Source organism: Grammomys surdaster, unplaced genomic scaffold, assembly GCF_004785775.1.
Source record: "Grammomys surdaster isolate TR1022 unplaced genomic scaffold, NIH_TR_1.0 170, whole genome shotgun sequence".
Lineage (NCBI taxonomy): Eukaryota > Metazoa > Chordata > Mammalia > Rodentia > Muridae > Grammomys > Grammomys surdaster.
Genome location: NW_021604618.1, coordinates 22464244 through 22488442, shown reverse-complemented (window position 1 = coordinate 22488442; position 24199 = coordinate 22464244). Strand labels below are relative to the sequence as shown.

Sequence of the window (24199 nt, the reverse complement as noted above, 5' to 3'; positions counted from 1 at the left end):
TAAGAGTATGTGCTCATTGCACAGTTTCATTCAACAAATAGTTAACTGAACAAACAAGGTGGACACAATCATGCTCTGGAGGAATTTATGTTACGGTCAGACAGACAAAAAGAAGCAGGTAAATTATTCATTGATATGAATAGGCCCTGAGTACTGAGGAGGTGATAGGAGACATTATGCTCAATGACAAGCCAGTGAGGGGCTGGCTACGCTGGGAATTGTGCAGTTATCTATGAAGATAACCATTTAGCCAAGCCCTAAGTTCTGAGAAGGAGCAGGTCAAGACTACACATCTGGCTACCCTCATGAGTCAGATCTATCTCACATAGTGTTTAGAGGACAGTCTAAAGCTCGTGACAAGACCTAAGTTTGGTTCCCAGCACGCAGGTCTTGCAGCTCACAACTGCCTGTGTTCCAGGCATCTGACACCTTCTTGTGGCCTCTGCAAGTACTTGTACACATGTGTGCATACATATAAATAAAATCAAAAGAAATTATTTGAAAATGTTTGACTGTCATATATTCATTTGTTGATTTAAAATACTACCTATTCATTTTGTTCTGAGATTATTTTTGTAATAATCAATATAAACTTAGAATCAAATTATTTTCTTTGGTTCAATCAAGGACTGAAGTTTCTGAAGCCAGCACCATGAATATCTTAGTTCGCTTTCTATTGCTGTGATAAAGAACATGACCAAAATCAACTTAGAGAAGAAAGGGTTTATTTGGGTTTCATGTCCCAGTAGCAGTTTATCATCAAGGGAAGCCAAGATAGGAACTCAGAGTAGGAGTTGATGCAGAGGCCATTGATCATCAGAGAGGCCATTGAGCAGCCCTGCTTACTGGCTTGTTTAATCTACCTTTAAAATAACTCAGGACCAACTGACCAGGGGTGGCACCACCCACAGTATACTAGGTCATTCTAGAAAATGCCTTACGGGATTGCCCACAGACCACTCTGATTGGGGGTATTTTCTCAACAGAGGTTTCCTCTTCCCAGATGACCCTAGTTCATATCAAGTCGGAAAAAAGCTAGTCAGAACAATGTAAGAAAGAAGGAGGAACACAGAAGTCCTGGATTCAAATTCAGCTCAGCTGTTCACCAGCTGTATGGCCTTGGGAACACGGGTGCTTGTTTTATAGCATAGAATTAATGCCAATTGCATAGGATTATTGTAAATAAGTTAATACATAGAAAGTAAATAGTAGAAGCTGAGCACATGCCTATTAGACCAGTACTTAGGAGGTAGAGGTAGGATGATCAGGAGTTCAAGGTCAGCCTGAGCTACATCTTGACTTTGAGGCCAGCCCAGGCTATCAGAGACTCTGCCTCCAAAATCCAGGAAGGTGGGACTAGAGAGATGGCTAAGGTTGAGTGCATTTACTGCTTTCGCACAAGACCTGAGTTTGGTTCCCAGCACCCACATTATGGTTCACAACCACCTGTAACTCCAGTTCCAAAGGATCTGATGTCCTCTTCTGACCTTTCTGGCACTGCACATACACAGTGTACATATATACACTGATGCACACACATATTATGTAAATAAATAAGTAAAAAAAATGAAAAAAGGAAAGGGAGGAAGAAAGAGAGAAGAGGGGATGGGAAGGATAGAAAACAGAGCAGAGAGTGGTGACATAGGGCTGTAATTTCCAACATACGTACCAATATGGGCTACATTTTGAGGTTTTCCTTACCCCTCCTCCCCCCAAAAAATTCCCAGATGTGTGGTAGTACACCTTTAATCTCAGCTCTTAGGAGGTAGAGGCAGGTGCTTCTCTGTGAGTTCCAGGCCAGCCTGGACTATAGTGAGATGCTATCTCAAGCGGGCTGGAGAGATGGCTCAGAAAGGCTCTGCACAGAGTACGCACACTCCATAGATGTAAGTACATGTTAGGACTGAGCCACAATAGTATTTCTCACTACAGAAGCTACAATTAAAAAGTGCATCCAGCAGAGAGCAAAGATTAAGTACTGAGCAAAACTAAAAACAGGGTTCCCCTTCCCTTTAAGGGCATTGTATTGCCTTAAAAAGAAATAATTTATTGGTTTTCTTATATTTAGAATTATTTCAGCCATCACCACAATCAAGTTTAGAATACATATCACCCCAGATAAAACCATATACTCACTAGTCATACAGGTTCTCCCCTTCAGCTGCAGCTAGGTGATCACTGACCTGCTCCTTGCCTCTTTGGATTTGCTTTCCCTGAATATTTCATACTAGTTGGACCACCTAGGAAGTAAGTGTGTGTGTTTAACATCATGTTTGCCAGGCTTATCAAGACTTGTTCTCTTTTATGGTGACATAATTTTCAGTCATATGGTTATATCACACTTTATTCATTCCTCAGCTGATAGATGTTTGGATTTTGTAATGTTTTGGCTGTTGTGAGTGTTCTATGAGTATTCATGTGTAAATTTTTGTGAAGGCGTGGGTTGTCATGTAAAATTGCTAGATTGGATTACAATTGTATATTTAACCTTTATATTTTTTAAGTGTCTGTTGACCCTAGCTCTTCTGATTATGAAGCAGGATCTCATTCTGGGTTTTGTCTGCATTTCCTTCCAGCTGATGGTAATGAGCAGCTTCAGAGAAATGTCCCTGTAGATTCTTTGGCTATTCTTTTTAATTGGGGCTACTTTTTTTTTGGGGGGGGGGGGTTCGAGACAGGGTTTCTCTGTATAGTCCTGGCTGTCCTGGAACTCACTCTGTAGACCAGGCTGGCCTCAAACTCAGAAATCCTCCTGCCTCTGCCTCCCAAGTGCTGGGATTAAAGGCGTGCGCCACCACTGCCCAGTGTAATTGGGGCTACTTTTATTGTCAAGTTGCAATAATTCTTTATATATGCTATATTCTAGTCAAGAGATGTAATTTTCAAATTTTTTTACACTGTGTCTTCACTTTCTTCTCATTTATATCTTCTAAGATACAGACATTTTCATTTCCATTCATCTTACCTTCTTGTTGTGCTTTGGCATCTTGATTTGAGAAGGCCAACTCAGGTCGTGAAGATATGCCCATAAAGCCAGGCATAGTGGTGCACACCTGAAACTCCAGCACTTAGGAGATGGAAGGGAAAATCGGGTGCTTGAGGTCATCCTGGGCTACATACATTTTGCTTTTATATTTTTCTAGTAGTTTCATAGTTTAAGCTGTTACATGAAGTCATCAATACTTTAAGCTAATTGTCGTATATGGTGTGGGTCAGGGGTGCAGCTTCTTGTGTGTGTGTGTAAATCCTGCTGTCCCTGTACCATTTGTTGAAAAGATTATTATTTCCCCCATCAAATTGTCTTGTTGCCTTGTTTCAAAACTTAAGTAGTTGACCAAGCACAGTGATGCATTCCTGTAATCCTAGCACTTAGTGGATAGAAGGATCAAAAGTTCAGAGCCAGTCAGGGCTACGTAGAAAGTTCCAGGATAGTGTGCACTACGAAGTAAGATTCTTTCTCTAAATCATCATCATCTATAGATGTGAGAGTTCATTTGGGGACTCTAGTTGTAGTCAATTGATCTATTAGTCTGCCCTACAGGACTGTCTTCACTTACTTAGCAATAGGATAAATAGGCAAGCTCGCAGCACAGTTATTATAGACACACCTGGGTGAAGATAAAGGGAGATGTTGATATGAAACTCTTAACCAGAGCATCTGTCTGGAGTGCAGACAAGGGAGGATAACTTTGGATGCCCTTACCGTTATTTCTTGTAGACTACAAAAAGAGGGTAGAAACTAAAATGTGGGCACTAAAGGCTCTGGGGAGGTGGAGGAGTGATGTGTGAGCTAGAACATGGGCACATAGCCAGTGAGCACACATGGCAGGAGACTTGGTTATTGTCTTGAAGGTTACTTGGAGGATTAAGAAGTGGGCAGTAACTCGGTAGAGAACCCTGTAGAATGTGTGTCTACACACTCAGATCATGAAGCCATTTCATAGGTTTAGAATTGAGTTTAGTGACCTCTAAACTTTGGATTTGGCATTAACGGAAAAATGTCAGTCCTCATAGCTGGGCTGACCCCTGATGATTTGTTGTCAGATTCTATTTTCTGGCTTGTGCTAAGGCTAGTCAGCTAGGGCTATGAAATGCTGGCCATCACCTGCCACTCAAGCCTCCAACAGGAAATCCTGAATTCTTTTTGCTTTGGAGAAGTTTGCTGACAAACACATTTGTGTCTCCTTTCTACCGATGCCACGGGAAATTCCACATCACTGTCGTTGCTGCTTCTGATCTGAATGTGAGCGCATAACCACTGTGACTCAGAATGTCATCTGCCAGGCCCTGGCAGAAATTTAACTAACATTTTAAATGCATAATTGGTCATGAGGAATGATTGCTTTTTTTCCCCAAACTTAAAACCTAGACTTTCACTTGAAAAACAATACATACACACACACACATACACACACTCACACATACATTCACATATTGCTGCTGAGGCAGACATTTTTCTTAGTTTATGAAGAGAACAACTGATAATCATAAAACATTTCACAAATGTTTCCATAGATATTGGGAAACAAATTAATTGAAAAAATGTTTCTTACCCTTGTAAGTAGTATGAGCTAATACTTGCAGAGTACAACATTGAGTTCTTTTCATATATTACTGACTCATTTGCTCCTTGCCCCCCCCTCTATGGGGTGGGAGCAGTTGTCCCATAATACAGAAGAGAAGCGCTAAGTGAGGCAAGAGAAACTAAGCAATTTGAATATAACTGTGCAACGAGCTGTTCTTCATAGATGCCTCCTCTCACCACCATACCCTGAACTATGCCTCCAAGATGTCCTCACATGTCCTTGTAATGTCTCCCCACCTTAAATTTGATTGATCAGACCCTTAGTCTCACTTTTTGATTAGTAGAATTTAGTAGAAGGGATATTTTATGATGATGTCCCAAGTCTAAGTCATAGGAAACTGCAGGTTTCTCCTGAATCTCTCGGAATGTTTGGTTGGGAAGAAGCCAGTGCTGTGCCCTGAGGCCTCTTGGGTGAGGCCACACCCATCCCCTGGAGAGGTTCTGCTAGCTCACCACTCAGCTGGTTTGGCTCACTTGTGAGCTCACCTTGAATCTCTGGACCAACTCAGTTATGCAGCAGTATCCAGTCCCAGCTGCCATCTAATCTCATGAGGGACCCCAACCCCAACTAAGAACCACTAGTCAACTCAGAGCTACCAAAGAAAATGAGTTGTATCTAAACCATAAAGTCCTATGGTTACTTAACTAGAGAGAATCTGAGTGGGACTTTTGCCCATGGTTCTCTAACTGTAAGACTTATACACAAACCGGGACAGTGCAGTTCACCAGTCTTACCCTTGAGAAGACAGCCTTGGAAAGCAATGTAATTGCTGCTTTCCTTTTTGTGCTAGCTAGTTTTTATGTCAACTTGACACAAGCTAGGGTCATCTGGGAAGAAAGAATCTCATTTAAGGAAATGCCTCTGTAAGATTTGCCTGTAGGTGGAAGAGCCCAGCTCACTGTAGATGGTGCTTACCCTTTGGCAGGTACTCTTTGATACTCAGAAAGCAGGCAGAACAAGCCAGTAAGCAGCACTACTCCATGGCCTCTACATAAACTCCTGCCTCTAGGTTCCTGCCCTGTTTGAGTTCCTGCCCAGACTTCCTTTGATAATGTGATGTGGAACTGTAAACTGAAATAAACCCTTTCCGCCCCAGGTTGCTTTTGGTCATGGAGTTTTATCAGAGCAATAGAAACTCTAACTAAAATACTCTCCAGATACTAACTAAATCCTATTTTTTCAGAGATCTTTATGGCAATCTTCAGAAAAAAAAATGCATACCACCCTGCAGTTCTCATCATCAGAGGCAATAGGAAGAAGAGAAGGAGACATTGATTCTGACATTGGCTGTCACCCTCCACACTGTGCCAGGTGTTCCTGGGCAAGCTCTTTAGCACCTTCTGTGCATGCCTGTTGCTTTAGATTTCACAGTAGTAAGACAGTTGCTTGGCTGACTGATCCGTAGAATCACAGATACCATGGAGACTGAGAATGAGCCAAAATACAGAACAAATGCAAGTTGAAACAGAAGATTAAAAAACAAAGTCTTGGTATACTCATAGCCAGTGGTATTCCTACTATAGTTATCTAGGCAGGGTAGTCTCTGAGGAGACATACAGGCTGGACATATAAAATGGCAGGTAAGGCCAGGGATGTGTGTAGAGTGTCTGCCTAGTATGCTCTTGATTTGGTGCCTAGAACCACCAAAAAAGAATGTAGAGTTTGCCTGCCCCCCACAGCGAGTGGTCAGGGAAAGAGATGAGACAGCCCAGTTCATGTCACAGTTCTAGGGTTTTTTTCCCCATGGTCCTCTCTTTCTGTACCTGGTGACATTTCTCATGTGTACTATGAAGCCTCCTGGAGAAACCCTGTCTCACACATTTTACCTGGATCCAAACATCTCTTGGGTTTTATTTATTTCTTCATTTCATTTCTGTTTTGAAGCAGGGTCTGCCTGTCTCTGGCACAACACCAGGCTTTATTTGACTATTCTGGAGTCCCGTTGGTAACTATAGCTATAACATATGGACTATTCTTGGTAAAATAAGTGAATCTTTCTTTTTTTAAGAGCCCATTGTAGACTTACATGGTCTCTGCTGATTTGATCTGTCTTCATTTGTAACATAAACTCAGAAAATCTCTGAGTAATGGTTTGGCAAACCATAACTTCATTGCTGGAGCTGGTCGTCATGTCTGGTTGCTGTCCCACCTCACAGAACACTTAGGCAGAACTGGGTGTTTCAAAGCAAGGGCAGGGTGGGTTTGGGGCCTTGGAGTCAGGAGTTGCTTTCAAGGCCTTTCTTGAGCTCATCATCTTGGTATACCATTTCTCTTTAGAAAACTGTGGTTTAAAGAATTGTTTCATTGTCTTTTTGCCCCCTCTGAACTGAGGAATGACAAAATTTATTCTTAAGGTCAAAGCCTTATTTGTCAGTGTTTGGCCTTATCACACTTGGGTGGAGCCTGATGATATTGGCATTTTGCCTTAAGAAAATTTAGGTAATGTTTGCCAAGCTGACTCTTTCTGATTTATAGATGCATTGTTTAAGATTTTCTTGTCTGATATATACAAAGCCCACTTGAAAAATGAGAAATGGGTATTTCTTTTCATGTGTGACGCTGATTCCTTGATGCTGTGAATTTTTATACAATATTAGAAGGCTGAGACCAGTCACTTCTTAAGCATCCTTTGACCTTTCCTCTGGTAGTTTCTTTCAGTATAGCATTGTCTGGTATTGTGTCACAAGGAATAGTGTGTCCTGAAGGAATTTTCAGGACAAACTATTTACTGCAGTGGACCTTCAATTGGCCCCAATACTGTAGCACACAAGTTCTATAGGAAGGAATATAGTAAGTGGGACTTGTTACTTGCTAATTTTATTAGAGTTAATTATTCAGTACTCCTGTAGCCTCCTTGGGCTAATCCTATAACTACTGGATGTCTGTATTAAATGGATGCTAAAAAACTGAACTGTGGTTCCCAAGCATTTGGCTTTTCATAGCCTCCTATCCAGAACCATATAAACAGCTAGAAACCCTAAGATTCAAAAGATTCCTTGGTGATCACAAGACTTATCTCATAAATGTGGAAACTGATGCCTGGTTACAGGGAATAATTAGCTGGGCCAAGTGACAAGACTTGTGTTTGTCATTGGTAAATTCTCAACAACTTTCCTCTCCAGAAAAGGGCCTCAGTGTCAGATGGTGTCCTGCCTTTTCTCAGCCCTCTTTAAGTGAACTGCTTCTTGACCTTATTTTCAATCTGAGATGGAAAGTAAGATAGGAAACAATTTTCCTTTTCATTTGGTCACAGTACAAAAGGCAGTGGAATTTACTAGGCTAGGACTCACCTAGAACCTTCCTCTGTCCAGCATTGGTGGACTGACCCTGTGAGGTGAGACTTTCCTGATGGTCTGGATGCATTCCCACAAATTTGCTCTGCCATTATTACCCTGACCATCTTCCTGAGCACTGCTACTACCTAGGAGCAAAGGGTTAGAAACAAGAATAGACAGTTTGTTAAGAAATAGAAAGTACTCCCAGAGGAAGTAAAGTCTTAAAGTTTAACCTCCATGACCTTTATAGGACATTTAAATAGCACCTGCTTCTCCCACATTTGTGCATAGGAGGCTTTTTTTCACATTTTTGTAATTCCATACTGAATATAAAAAGCCAGCAAGATGGTTTGTTTTTACATAAAGCCCAAGTAAGGAAGTGGTCCTAGTCTTTCTCTGCTGACATGCTTCTTTCATGTGTTGATCAGTTTAGCTTTATTTATTCTGATTGTGCATTCTGTGGGCACACTGTGCATGACAAATGTGTGAAGGCCAGAAGACAACCTTTGGGGGTCCATCTTCTCCTTCCACCTAGTGGGTTCTGAGTATATTACCAGCCTTGATATGTTAGGTTTATTTTACTTTATTTTATTTTATTTTATTTTTTTTTAGTTTTTCGAGACAGGGTTTCTCTGTGTATCCTGGCTGTCCTGGAACTTACTCTGTAGATCAGGCTGGCCTTGAACTCAGAAATCCGCCTGCCTCTGCCTCCCAAGTGCTGAGATTAAAGGTGTGCACCACCACTGCCCGGCGATATGTTAGTTTTGATATAACTTTCTTTGGTCTCTTGTCTCCTCACACAGGACGGGAGGACAGGCTGTGAGGTTGGCTTGTTTATTTTATAAGGAAACGCGCATAGAAAATCTGACTTACAGGGTCTTGGACTGAATCCCAGAGGGAGAAGAATGAGAAGGGAAACAAGGTAAATAGCAGAAAGCCCAAGACTGAGCTTATCTGGACCTGGTTTGAACCTAAATTTTAGCCAAACCCCCTCCAGGCCAGGTGTACAGAGGCAGGGACTGCTCCTGATCAGGGATCTTACTCTAGCTAGTTGTGTTCCCCAAGAGATAACCATTACCCATTGAGATCTTTGAGAAAAACTTACATTGAACCTCCACAAAAATAACTCTTCTCAGGTTCCTTCTGTGCAGACAGTTACCCATAGCATGTGTTCTTCCTAAGTCATACTGGAGCTAGAGTTCAGTGTCAGTCCAGAATCACTACCCCTCAGCACCACACTCACCCCAACCCTGTGCAGAGAGAAGAATAGAATAGAGCCACCTGTCCATCATACTACCACCACTTGTCCCTGCTCTCAACCATACAGCTGATTGGGATCTGCTGTGGTGGAACAGGGGCTGCATAGTTGCAGAGATGATACTTCACCTTCAGGGTGGTGGAAGGCACACCAGTGTAGCCTATATCTGGAAAGTACTGGAAATTGAATCCCTCTCCTGCTGAAAACACACTATAGACGGAAAGGAACAGCATCCTCAATAAAGTCCCACCTCCCAGCGTCCCTGTGATGCCACACAGCAGATAAAGGCAGATTCTGGGGCTAGAATGCCTGGGTTTGGCTCCTGTAGCTCTGGGAAAGTGCTGTGTACTTTGGGGAAGTGAGATGACCTCTCTAGTCAGTTCCTGTCTGTAGGTCAGGGGAAATGGTAGCACCCAGCAGGAGTGTTACAAGGACTGCTGAGAGGATTCTCTAGGAAGCTCTTGAGGCAGGGATGGAGCAAGAACCAGTAAACATGTATGTCTATTGTGTATTTTTAGCTGTCATTTTGCTCTTAACAATAATGAAATGTTCAGAAAAATATTTTGCTAGTTGTAAAGCAAACTCAGCCTGGAAACAATGAAAAGACTCCCCACAAAAGTCTAACCGAAGTGGCTGTTATTGTTTACTGAAGTGCTTCTTTTTAAAAATATGTTTAGAGTGCCTGAGTGGACTCAGACAGTTGATGCTTATTTTTAGATGCTATACACTTCCTGTAGTTAGAAATAGCCTATTTTTTTAGAACTATTTAGGTAGCTATATCTTTCAAATTGCCAAGAAACTAATAATGGGTTGTTCAAATCAACCCATTTGGCCAAGCCAAATTTATTTTATTTTATTTTTTGTTTTATTGTGGAAAGAGTATTTAACAATCTAGTCTCTTTATAATTTTCTTTCCTTCTCCCACCCATATCTAATGAAAAAAAAAAAAAACAAAAGTTTACTTACTTGTGTGTCTGAGTGATGGGGGCTTGCACATGGACCACAGCATGGGTATAGGAGTCAGAGGACAAGAATATAAGAATTAGTTCTCTCTTCCACCAAATAGATTCCAGGGGTCAAACCCAAACTATCAGGCCTGGTGACAAGTGACTTTACACACTGAGCCATCTTGCTGGCCTCTCTTACCAAATGTTTATATCCAGTATGGAATTAATTTTGGGTGCAGTAGTGTTGAACCAATCTCTAGGGAGCATTCCTCTGGCATAGCTGAGCCGTCTGCCTGTTGGCCCCTCTTCCCCAGGCCCTAGCAGCCACCATTCCCTCTTTGAGTCTGTGAGTTTGACTATTTTAATATCTCATAGGTAGACTCACATAGCCTCCACATTTGTCTGCGGTCTTATTTCATTTATCATAATGTTCCCAACCCATCTGTGTTGTCACATCGCCGCATGATGCAGAATTTCCTTTCCTTAAAGCTGAATCTCTGCATTAAGAATATACCACATCCTCCTTACACATTCATCCATGCATAGGCACATGTGATCCACAGCTTGGCTCAAAAACAAGACTATATTTAACATGAGAGTGCAAGCTATCTGTCTCAATTTCAGGTTTTCCCTTTAAATACCCAGAAATTGGATTAACAGATCATTTGAGATCATTTGATATTTCCATTTTTACTTTTTTTTTTTTAAAGAATTAAGGCATATTTGTTAAACCCCTCTTATGTTCAATAGTAGATCCTGGGTATGTAGTGTTGGTCAGAATGGGGAGGGAGGGGAGCCTCCCATTGTGGGTGCTAAGAATAAAATTCAGGTCCTCTGGAAGATAGCAAGTGCTATTAACCACTAAGTCATCCCTCCAGCCTTGAATTTACATTTTCTAATCACCAAATAAACACACCACTCTTTCTTTCTCAGGCTAAGTGCTGCGAAAGGAAAGTCTTGTCAAAGAGAACCTGGCTTAGGTGGTGTAAAGCAACTGCAGGGGGCTTTTGAGTAACAAACATGATTAAGACCTTCCCTGCTCTCCAACTTGTTATGGTCTAGACTAGGCCAGGAGGCACTCCAAAGCCTGAAGCAGAGAACAGACTTATAGGGAGGATACAAGAGGGAAGTCCCATCTTGCTGCATGGAGGGAGGGACCCCATGGTGGTCAGATGGAGAATAGACCAGTCAAGAAAAGTACAGGCAAAGGTATGGAGACTGGAAAGGACAGGTGCCTCTGACACATTACAGAGAGCCCAATGTCCTTTGTATGATGGGGAGGTAGGGTTCAATAGGAGACTACTAGAAAAGACCCAGTGGTGGGCACAGGCTGGTCATGGAGACTGCTCTGTAAACGTTGTCCTCAGAGTACTCACAATTTTTGAAGAGTTAGGAAGACTTTTAGGGAGTTGGGGGATGGATTGGAGAGGAGGGAGCCTGGGGATAAAGGTAGTTTGGCTGGGAGGGAGCATGGCCAGCATTCTCAGTGCCTATCTCTAATGGACACTTACCAGCTAGGTATTAGAGAGATAAAAGAGTGACCAGGAGGCCCAGGAGATCTTGGGATCACCCTAACAAACCAACTTAGAAGTTGTGAGTCAACTTAGGGCCCCAACAAGAACTAGAGCTGCCAACTCTAGGAGGTAGGTTGCCTCTGCAAAGAGGAAAGGTTTGAGCAGAGACTGAAGTCCATTCCAAGGCCACATGAGGACTGGGCAGGGAGAATCTGGCCTTGGCTCTGATTGTTCTCCATTGTTTTACATCCTTTTATTGACACACAACTTGTTTAAAAGCTATGTTATTAGAAATTTGGCTCTGGGGAGAAATCTAAGTGCCCCCCCCCCGTATTAAAAATGCCAAATTTGCTTCCTCAGGTTCCCCGCCTTGTAATTTACCTGAGCTTAGGGAGTAACTTCGAACCCTAGCTGCCATTTCCTGCTAGCTCTTTCTTTGGCCCAAATGAAGACCATAGTTTCCACAGACACCATGACAGGAAGGCCCTGATTGGATGGACAGGCCCCTTCCTTCCTGACCCTCCCTTTTTTCCTGGAACACGGAGCCAGGAATGCCAAACTGAATCTTCCGCAGGGCACATACCCTTTTCTCAATTCCCAAAGCCTTAAATGACATCGCGTTCTTGTTTCATACCAATAAAAGTTCCACTGAAGGGTCTTAAAGAGTTGGAATGTTTATAATTGGGGCTGAAGAGGCAGCACAGTGGTGAACAGGACAGTTGCGGTCTTGCAGTGGACCCACACTGGGACTCACCACTGTCTATCACTCCTGCTCCAGGGGGGATCTGATGCTACCTTCCCATCTGCATGAGCACCAGGAATGTGCATGCAGGCTGAGCACTCATACACACAGAATACATCTTAAAAACAATTAAGTGAATGTTTAAAAAGCATCTTGAACACCAATGAAGGTACTGCGACACCATTCCTGCAGCCTCCACACATGTGCATATGTGCATGCTCATTTATAATAAAATCCATCCCTTATCGTTGTGCAGTTTGGAGGGCTGTGACAAATCTGTGCACCCTAGGAGGCCTCTCTTTGTTGCAGTCACTTAGGGATCAGCCCCAGCCCACCCCTGCTGTAGGCAGCACTGATGTGGCACCTAACCTTGCTTGTTAGGATTTTAAATGATAAATTGCTCAGTGTATCCATCCTCTGTAGTAACTGGCTTCCTTCACTACAGTTCATGTGTCAGGAGTGGCCCATGCTGCCTGCATCCCCCTTACAAGCCTTTTAAGAGACAGCTGAATTGTTCCAGTTTGGGGCTGACAAAGCTAGAAACCTGAGTTTTATAAAGTCCCTTAGGAACAGCCTCTTGTCTTAGATCCAGACTGTAGTTCACCCTAGCCAGGCATCTTTTGATACACGTTTACTGTAGCCTCACTATGCCTCAAACACTAGATACAAAATTTTGTTTCTTTACTATGACCAGTAGATAACATTTTGAACAGTTTTCTAGGTGCTAAGATGATTCTAAATTCCTCATACGTTAAGGCTGAGGCCCTAAAATGTGTGTGGGTGATGTTGTGGGCTCCATTTTACAAACAAGCTAGCAGAGATAGGTCACTTGTGCAGAGTCGCACAACTACTACGATAGAGGCAGGATTAGATTCAAGGCACCTGTGTGTCTAAACCCACATGTATGCACCTATGAGGAAGGTGATCCCTGTGGTTAACGAATGTGTAAGCTGAAGAGGGGCACTGGAGAGATGGCTCAGCAGTTAAGAGCACATACTGCTCTTCTAGAGTCACAGAGTTCTGCATTCCAGCACCTACCTTGGGCAGCTCACAACAGCCTGAACTCCGGCTCCAAGGGACCTAATACCATCCTCTGGCCTCCATAGGCACCTGCACATGTGTGGCTCACATAGAGATACATAAAAATCTGCAGGGCCATGTATTGTGGCACATGCCTTTAATTCCATTCTGGGGACAGAGGCAGGCAGATCTCTGTGAGTTCCAGGCCAGCCAGGACTACATGAGACTGTCTTAGGAACTAAAATAAAATAAAGTTCAGCGAGAGACTGAATATTATTATGTATTGTCCCAGGGTAATAAAGCAAAACATGTTTAAGCATACAGGACACCATATATCTTCCTCTTGCTTCTACACAAGCTCATAAGCACACATATGTGCATACATACACACTATACACACACACACACACACTTGCTATAATCTGGATGATCTTTGATTATGCCAGGTGAAACCAGCCAGTTACAAGGACAGACACTATATGATTCATTCATATGCAGCACTACAGTAGTTAGATTCATAAACCTAGAAAGGAGAATGCTGTACCCAGAAATTGAGAAGATGGAAGGTGCCACATCCAGCACGGCTCTAGGAATAGACCTGACAGAGGTAGTGAGCGAATGAAAAAAAGACAGACAGAGACACAGACAGAGACATAGACAGAAAACTAGGTGGTCTGGGCTCTTAGCTAGAGAAACCACAGCACCCTGGAAGCTCAGTGTTTATTTTATGCAATTGAACAGAGAAGTGGAGTTATTGGGTACAGCAGAACAAGGAGATGGGGTTATGGCATACAGATAAACAGAGAGACAAGGGTTTATGGCATACAGCTGCATCGAGTGAATGAGATTAGCTAATCTCAGTAGGAATATTCTCAGTGGGAGCAGTCTTCAGGCTATGCACATTGGGTGGGAGGGAGGCTGTGGTGACATATTCTTGACATACTGTCAGTGCTTGCACTTCTCTCTTCCAAGGGAGGCTTTGCTGTGCATCTGAACCTCACCCCAAGGGGAAGGAAGGCTTTGCCATATCTCTGTGGGTCTGAGGCTCCACAGTCTTTGACATGGCCAGCTTATGTCAATAGCACATATTCTCTCAGGACTTCACTCAGGCAGGGCTTCCCGTTCTCCACAGAAGAAATAGAGAATTGTTATTTCGTGGGTTTAGACTTTTAATTGGGAAGATGAAAAAGGTTAGGAAATGGAAAAACATGTTTGTACAGTAGAAGCATATTAAATGACAGTGAATTAGAATCGTACAAAAATGACTAAAAAGGTAAAATTATTATGATATGCACAGGCAATTGAGCAAACCAACCTTTCCCACTTATGATAACCCTGTACTCTCCTCTGAGACGTTCAGTGACTTCTCTGGATTGTGTCGCCTGATATGTGACATGCAATCTTTTATACCTGTTCAGTGATACAAAACTATAGCTCCACCTACCTGTATTGATTCTCATTGTTACTTTAAAAAGAAGAAATAGACAGGAGGCGTCCTTCAGAGATGCATACTGGCTTCATTGGCATGAGCTTGCAGAGCAGCTCTGTTCCCAACAGCAGGACTCACCACAGCACTGGAAGCTCCTCATTGCTCTTCCTTGAATCCGCCCCCACCCTCAGCTATATCCCCAGCCTAGAATCTTACTGTTTATAACTTTTAGTTTAAACTACGGTTAACATAACACATTATGTCCCAGCCAAGCAGTCAACCAAGGTGACCTGAGAAGAAGAGCCACCGTGTCTGCACAGCTATGCCAACATTAGCAATACAGCTCTTTCAACTTATCTACAGGGACAACAAGCTTCCTTTGGCCCAGAGAGGAAGATATGTTCAGAAGTATTAAAGTGTGGGAGGAAATGGTTTATCAGTTATGGTTTCTGGCAACCAATTAAAGAAGTGGGCTCTGGTGACTTTGAGCAGAAAAGGAACCTTTAAAACTGTGGTTCCCAACCTTCCTAATGCGGTAACCCTTGAATACAGTTCCCCATGTTGTGGTGACCCAAACCATAAAATTATTTTATTATGTCATAACTGTAATTTTGCTGCTGTTATGAATCATAATGTAAATCTCTATGTTTTCCCATAGTCTTAGGAGACCGATGTAAAAGGTTGTGACTCACAGAGAACTGGTCGGGTCAGTCACAGAATTAATGGAGATGTTGGAAAGCTAGGCTCAGGAAATGGCTGTAAGCACAGGACTGCATTCACCTTCATGAATACATTTTCCTTCTGTTGTCACATGGTTTATTCCTTTGAGGTTCAACCCTCCACTCTGGTTGAAAGGTAACAGTGTCCAAATCTAGATCACTTACTTGTGTCTAGCCTACAAAGGGACACCTGTGGCTCATGGGGGACCCTCCCATCCAAGCAGAAAGGGAGTTCATCAAAAGGTGACTCATCCTCTTAGTACACTGCTGCTCACAGCATCTCCTATTAGTGTTTCTAAGTCTTCATAGATCTCATGCTGGTCACAGGGAGACCAAGTGGGACCAGAGGGATGAGTCTGTCACCCTCCTAAAGAGCAGATGCCAGGCAGGTCCTTCTGTCATCAGGTCCCAGCCATCCTCCTGACACCTGAAGACACGTGTTTATGTGCAGAGGCTCAGCTACTGTGACCTGTGGTTTGGGGCTGTCTGGTATGCTAACTAGTCCAGGTGACAATGGTACTTGTTAGCTTGTGAGGCAGTTTGCTTGGCCTTTGAGTGACAGAACTCAGAGGAAAGTCTTGACGCTGTCTTTACATACTACTATGTGACCCATTCGGCAAGTCTTGGCCTTTGCTCTGTCTAAACTGGTTGTTGAAGAAATGAGAGTAAACTCTGTCCTATATTCTGAGCACCGCAGGCGTTCAAAAGACAGACGTAATAGAGAATTAGGAATCTCCACTGTGCCATCGACATAAGTACCAAGTATGTAGAGAGCCGCATAGTGCTGCACCCTTAAGATGGCGCCGGTCTCCACCTTCCACCAACAGGTGGCTCTCGACAGTGACTGACGACCCCGGGGGAAGCGGCTCCCAGGCTTAAGTACTCTAGGACTAGCCAACCCCCGTCTGCCATGTGTCAATAGCAGATAGGTCCACATACGCGGAGACAAGCCAGATCACCAGCCACAGCCAAATAAGGAGTTGTTTACTCCTAAGAGTCTTCACCAGCAGGTGGCAAGGACTTGCTTACTCCTAAGAGCACTCGCCATGGTGGAAGGCGGAGACCAGCGCCATCTTAAGGGTGCAGCATTATGCGGCTCTCCACACAAGTAGTAAGGAAGGGAGGAAAGGCCATGGAGAGACACAGGAGGGCTTCCATGTGTCTCAGTTAGGTTTGGGGTGTGTGTTGGTGTGTGTGTGTGTGCGCGTGTGTTGCTGAGCATTGCCTAGTTTTTAACGTTTTATGTGAATATTATCATTCTATATTAATCTTTTTGTTGTTTGTATCCATCTATCTATCTATCCATCCATCCATCCTCTATCAGGATAACTCTGTATCTCAGAGTGGCCTCAAATCCTCCTGCCTCCACCTCTCAAGTGGTAGAATCTTACATATGAAACACCATGTCTGACATTATATTCATCTCTTTGAAACTAATTTCTACCCAACACTTTCTCATTTATGAAGAGTAGGGTTTTTCTTTTTAAGATGTATTTATTTTTGTTTTATATGTATGAGTGGTTTCTTGTATGTAAGTCTGTGCACCATCGTATATGAAGTACCCATAGACGCCAGTGAGGATGTCAGATATCCTAAAACTTGAGCTTTAGGCAGTTATTAGATGACATGTGAGTACTAGGAGCCAAGCCCAGGTCCCCTGGAAGAGCAGCCGGTGCTCTTAACTACTGAGCCATCTCTCTAGTAACCTGTCCACAGAGGTTGCTGCTGCTGTTGTATGTTTATTTGTAAAGATTCACCTGTGTTGACAGGTGAAGATCTAGTTAATTTTTTTTGCTCTCTGGTATTTGTTATCTGAATAAACCAAGCTTGGTTTTTAAACATATCTGCAGTGCGCAAGGCACCACATTAAAATTCCACAGTAGCTATGTCAGCACTCATCATATTTTTCTTGAGACTTTAACATGTGTTTGAAAATATTGGAAATGGAAGGGAACAAGGGAAACAAGCAGGGAAGGCAGGAAGAGAGTTGAGTGCTCAGCAACAGTGGGTCAGATGGAGACTGCCGCTCTGCAGTGGAGCAGCCTGAGATCAAAATAACCTTTGCTATTGGCCTGCTTGCGTGCCTCTCTTGGGAACTTACTTCCTTGGAGGAGATGGCTGACAGTCTTGACCTCGGGACGAGTGTTTACTTCACCACTTGATTTGGAACAGATTGGTAGGTGGCCAAATATACTCAGTGGAATTTGTTGTGGCCCTGGCCATGTTAAAAAGAAATTGGCAATGACCATATTCTGTATGACAGTTTTTAAAAATACTTTATAAACACACTTAAGCTATAAATAGTCCTCATGATAAATATCAATCACAACTTTTCCCAGACAACCCTTGACCTCCTCAACACTCTATAAATTGGACTAAAAGAAATGCTTCCATTCCCATGCTTGCCAGATACCCTGGAAACTGCAGTGGCCTCCACGCTCTCTTCCTTCCTCATTGCAGATGTTTTCTGAAAAGTAAGACTTGTCCAGAGAACAGGCCATGGTCTTCAGTGTCAGGACTAGAGGTCATTTCTGCCACCTATCCAAGACCTGTGCTGGGTGAAGTCAGAGTCCTGAGTATTAAGTGAATTTGCCCAAGTGTGGTGCTTCATCAGACTGACCAGAGAGCTCATTCTGTTCCTTTTCTAGGAAAGGTGCCAGGCCCCCAGTTTTGACGATATACATCTAGCCCAGGGTACCTCATGTGAAATGATTTTTCAGGTCATAGACTCTGCTGTCGCAGAATCAGCCCTCTTCACTGAAGCTATCCTATACTGTGCCCTCCAAAGTGGTCAGCACACTAACAGACCCTTTTCTCCACCTAGGGTATGACTTCTGCCAGGTCTTACAGTGGTTTGCCGAGAGGGTTGACAGGATCATCCTGCTCTTTGATGCTCACAAATTAGACATCTCAGATGAGTTCTCAGAGGCGATCAAGGCCTTCCGGGGCCAGGATGACAAAATCCGAGTGGTATTGAACAAGGCTGACCAAGTGGACACACAGCAGCTGATGAGAGTCTATGGGGCCCTCATGTGGTCTCTGGGCAAGGTTATCAACACACCGGAAGTACTTCGAGTCTACATTGGCTCGTTTTGGGCACAGCCCCTGCAGAACACCGACAACCGCCGGCTTTTCGAGGCTGAAGCACAGGACCTCTTCCGAGACATCCAGAGCCTGCCCCAGAAGGCTGCAGTTCGCAAACTCAATGACCTCATCAAGCGAGCAAGATTGGCCAAAGTAAGCATGAGATGACAGACTGGGCACTGGGCTGGTATTGGATTACACTGCTAGCTCTTGTACGATTGGGCAGCTCCATCCTTCGGGGAGGGAATGTGATTGGTGACACCTTTAATCTCAGTGCTTGGGCAGCAGAAGCAGGTGAATCTTTATGAATTTCAAGGCCAGCCTTGTTTTCATAGGGGTTCCAGGCCAGCTAAGGCTACACAGTTAGACCCTGTCCAAAACAAACAAACACCACTATAATCTTGCTGTACCTTTAATCCCAACATTCAAGAGACAGAGATGGGGGGGGGGGGGGAAGAGGGAGAGAATCTCTGAGTTTGAGACTAACCAGGGCTATACTGAGACCCTCTCTATAAACAAACTAAACTAAAAAAAGCCTTGGGATCAGGATCATGCTCTATCCCAGTCTGTAGTCTCAGGCAGGCGCTGAGACTTTAAAGCCTGGTTTTGAGTCTGAAACCTGGAGCTGACAAGAGCCTTTCACGTAGTGCTTGTGCGGTTCTGTGTGACACAGCACTGAGTACAGCACCTGGGCACAGAGGAGGATCAGCCAGCACGGTGACTACAAGGAAACTGTCATGCAGTAATGTGGTAGGATGATGAGACAGCTGGCCCAGTATAGAAGAGGTGGGGTGCTGGGAGGTCACCACTAGGCTCTGTGCATTTAAGGGTGGAATCCAGAACTGCCTAGAAGCTGGGAGTGGGGTGGCAGTTATGAGAGCATCCTGGATCCATACAGCCTCATTCTGGCCTATAGCCCATGCTTGTAGTTCACTTGCACTCCTTATAACAAAGGCGTCTCGGCCTCATAACTGAGCCTCCTTGTAGACCCTGGAATATGTACTCAGGATATGTATGTGTGAGTACACAAGTAAGTGGTGGTCTGCTGATCCCCAGAGGTGGCAGAGTCAATACTGCAATGTCTCCAAAGAAAGAAAAGCAGGTCACTCCCTGAGAGTATAGGGGTCAGGCTGAAGAGATGGCTCAGCCGTTAAAGGCTAGGCTCACAACCAAAACTACAAGAGTATAGGGATCAGGAGGAGTTCCTTAAAAATCTCTGTATGTTTCATATAATTGTGCCTTACTTCTGGAAGTGTCCTCAGCCGTCAGACAGTATGGGGTCTGACCTGGTTGATCATCAGAAGTATCCAAGAGTTTTAACCAATGAAATTTCTAGGCCCTGCCCCATAGCTATTGATCACGGACATGTATGTGCAGACATAGGAGGAAATGCACTTCTCAGGTATCATGATCAGCTGAGTCTTAGATCCAGAGGGCAAACTGACTCCCTAATTTTTCAGAGACAAAGTAAGATAAGTAATTTCTCCAGACTCCTCTAGTCCATTAGTTTAGAAGCTAGGACTAAAATTAGTCCCCCAGCTGTTAGTCTAGTCTTCTGCCTGGGCCCATGACCCCAGCTTACACCAGAACACACGCTGCTCCATGTCCACTGGAGGTTGGTCAGGAAGTAGAGTCAACTCCCCTTCTCTTCTAGTGTAAAACAAAAAGTTGAGGGAAGGAAGTCACCCCCTGCATCCTGACTTCTAGTCTGGGTGCACTGTGTCAGCCTTCTGGAGTCTAATACAGCCATGGTTCATTTAGTGGACACAGCCATGGCGTGCCCAGGCCAGAGCTGAAAAGTCCATCTGGTGGAGGAGAGGCTAAGAGCACCCTTGTTAGAGAGTGAGAAACTGTACTGATCCACGAATGGGTACTTACTTGCCCATATGGCACTCAGAGCATGATGCCTAGGTTGTCTGTCTATAAGGGAAGCAGAAATGGCTCCCCAGAGGGCCACAAGCCTTCCAACACCTCATTTCTCCTCAGCAGCCATCTTCCTGCTGTTGCCAAGTGTGCATGCTCCTAAGTGACCTGCCTGTGGCCCCCACTGCCCCATATACATGGCACCACAAGCTCCTGGCTCCCTTTCTTACACCCCAGGACATGCATACACTTTCCTCCAAACTAATCAGAGGACAGGGTGCTGTGTGAGTCACATGTCCTTTCTTCCCGGTATAAGCTACTTCCTTTAGAATTCTAAGCCACTTTGTTCCAGTCCTGCAAGGCATTGCTCTGACTGGTTTGTGAAGCCACTTATCTGTATCTCTCCTAAAAGGCCCACTACACTGGACCGAATGCTTGGTGGCAGGAGGTCTGTCTAGTTTTACCTGTTCAGTGACCCTTTGGCACATATTTCTCTTTTCCAGCTGTTACAAATGCATTTAACCTTCAGAGTATATAAAAGTCTAAATTATCTTTTTGTTATTGTTTCTGTTTGTTTGTTTGTTTGTTTTTCAAGACAAGATTTCTCTGTGTAGCCCTGACTGTCTTAGAAGTCTTGCTCTTTAGACCAGGCTGACCTGGAACTCAAGAGATTTGCCTGCCTCTGCCTCCCGAGTTATGGGATTACAGGTGGGTACCACTACTGCCATCATACACCTGTCTTGCCTAAATTGTTTTCTAACCAAAGCTCCTGTAGACTTCAAATTTCATGGAATTTAATGTCCATGGACATTTTAAATTTGCCTGTCAGTACTGAGGGGGCAAGAGACTGCACATGCAGCTATATTCAGTCATAAAAAGGGAGCTGGGCAGTGGTGGCACATGCCTTTAATCCCAACACTTGGGAGGCAGAGGCAAGCAGATCTCTTGAGTTCAAGGCCAGGCTGGTCTATAAAGCAAGTCCCAGGACAGCTAGGGCTACACAGAGAAATCCTGTCTTGAAAAACCAAAAGGAGAGAGAGAGAAAGAGGGGGAAAGAGGAGAGAGGGAGGGAGGGAGAGAAAAAGGAAGGTAGGGAGGGAAAGACGGAGAGGGACAGAGGCAGAGAAACAGAGAATATGAGTATGAATATGAGTATGAATATGGAGCTGGGTGAAAATGCCGAGTACCACAGCCTGTAGTGCTCCCTGCCATTCCTGAGCCCTTGGAGCCGACCAGCGTGGCCTAGGTTAGTGAGGCACAAAATGCCTCTGTGTTCTGACACTGAATAATGAAAACCCTTGTGCAGATGTAGAGGCGGATGGTCAAACTTGCTGAGCTTACTTATGGGAAAAGAAATAGCATATTCTTTTCTTCCTAAGAATAGTATCTTGTTCCTTTTCACAGAGGAAAGTGTTTGAGGCACAGCTACTTCCAGCTCCAGCTCCACAGTGCTGTTTGCACGTGGTGTGTCGCAATCCCAGCTGAGCATCAGGACAGGAAGCTGCCTGGGCTGGATAAGAACTAGAACTGAACACAGTGACCTTAAGCCCTAACATGGCACATGCTGTGGGTGCTCTACAGAGCTGTACCCCAGCCCTCCAGCTGCAAGTTTATGTTCCACGTATGAGCTTTGTCACTTGTTGTTCTTAAAGAAGCAAGGGGCAGGCTGTGGGTGAAGCACAGCCATAGTACAGCTTCCTAGTATGCTCAAGGCCCTGGCTTCTGTCCCTAGCATAGTGGGGAAGAAGAAAAAAAATCTATATACAGGGGACCAGACTAAGGGGTAGAAAAATGCTGGATCAGATAGCATGTATAAGTGTCCTGTGGCTATTTTACCATAGGCTGAGTGATGTAAATAAATTCTCTCATAGTGTACAAACCAGAAGTCCAAAATCAAGGTATTAGTAGATCCACACATCCTCCGATGATGTCCATGCTCCTCTTCCAGCTTCCTTCAGGGTCTGGGGCTCATGTGTTTTTTTTTTTTTTTAATCATTCGCAGTGATTCGAGATTTTAATACAAACAAAAAGCCTGGGAATTAGGTAATTTTGCTGTTTTTCTATTTGTATGTTGTCAGTGCTGTCTTCAAAGGAACAGGAGACCTTCATGTGGTCTGGGTGAGCCTTCTCATCTCTTCACCTTTGTCAGGTGGGGAGGCAGCCTGCCAGAAGTCTGTTTGCTCTGAGATGCCAGGCAGTGCTTACTGCATGATTCTTCAGAGTAAGTTATTTTAGGAATGCCCAAATACAAGTTTGGGAAATAGAATTTAGTTTATTCATCTGTAAACCTGTGTGGATCTCAAACTTCTTTATGGGATAGATGAACAAGAACCAAAAGTCAGTTTCACTGTCGGACCCCATCCACATAAGGTTAAGAAAGGCTCCTACCAATTTGGAAATCTTCACTCCATAAGAAAACAAAGCAACTTTTGAGGAAGGAGCGGGTGAGGACGAGAAGAGCTCAGGGACTCTCAGGGGTCACTGCAGTTCTGTGGAATTTAGTTTGCTCTCCAAAGACGTAGTTTCCTCTTAGTCACATGTAATGTACAGGGCCTGGCTTTCCTGTTTGTGGTGTCAAATTCCTTTCTGGAGAAGTTAGGCATTCTGTAGCTTGTCCGGTTGATACAGGCTGAAGTGTGTGAGGTCTCTGTGTAGTGTGTAGTGATGAGCCTGTAAATGGTTATCCACTGCAAGGCTTTAAAAATAGCTCCATCCCTGTTGGGCTTTGTGGATGTCAGTGCTCAAGCCTATATATGGAAACCTGTTTCTCTGAAGGCTGACCTCAGATGCCTCTAAAGCCCTCCCCCCCAACCCCCGTAAGTCCTCCTTAAGGCTGTTAGAATCCCATGTTATCAGTACCAGCTTTGATCTGAACAGAATAACCAGCCCTTGCTCAACAGGACTTGGCTGTGTCTCTCAGTCTTACATATTTTCACCTAAAAAAAATGTATCTTTTGGGTCTCTGGTTTATTATTGAATATTTTTAGCAGGAGCAGGTGAGAGATAGGTTCACTCAGTTGCCCAGACTGACTTGGAACATACTGTGTGGCTCAGGCTGACCTTAACCTATGGCAATCTTCCTGTCTCAGTGTCCTAAGGGCCAAGATTACAAATGTGAATTACCATCCCCAGCATTAACTGAAAAACATTATTACCATAAGCCCACAGACAGTCTGGATCTGAGCAGAGATATTTTGGACAGTTTGTTGTCAATGTGTGGTATGACATCATGCATAGTGCAAAGTACACGTGTTGTATGTTCAGAACCAAAGTTGTCATGAAGTCACACAGTACTACAGGGGCAAGTGAGAAGAGATTCATTACAAGTTTGATTGTGAGTTAATTTTTGGTTGTGCAGTCAGAAAGCTTTAATTGTTGCCAGTTTTCTTTTAAATATCCCCAACCTTAGGTTAAGCAACCACTGTTTAAGAAGCTGGTCCCTAAGCAATAGCCCTACAGCCCAGCATGTGTACATCTTCAGACGGCCTGTGTATACTACGTGTGCTTGCACTGCCGTGCAGATCCTGCTGGCCCCACCCCGTGTGCACACACCAGCGGCTCTCACTCTCGGTCTCCTTCTTCTCTAAGATGCTAATGAAGTCTGTTTTCTTTGGTAGCATTTTTCGTTCTACGCAGTTATTTTATAAATCACTACTCCATTTTCTTATCCTTTCCTATCTTAGTTATTTATTTTATCCTTTCCTATCTTAGTTAGTTATTTTATCCTTTCCTATCTTAGTTATTTATTTTATCCTTTCCTAT

The 24199-nt window shown here is 43.8% G+C and overlaps 1 protein-coding gene across 1 annotated transcript in view; it reads left to right on the top strand.

Annotated features, from left to right (window-relative positions):
• Positions 1-24199, top strand: part of Ehd4 (EH domain containing 4) — a 66198-nt gene that overhangs the window by 32833 nt on the left and 9166 nt on the right. Inside the window, exon 4 of the mRNA XM_028767083.1 lies at positions 18315-18727. Coding sequence (XP_028622916.1) covers positions 18315-18727 — 413 coding nt within the window. The remainder of the gene's footprint in view (positions 1-18314; positions 18728-24199) is intronic.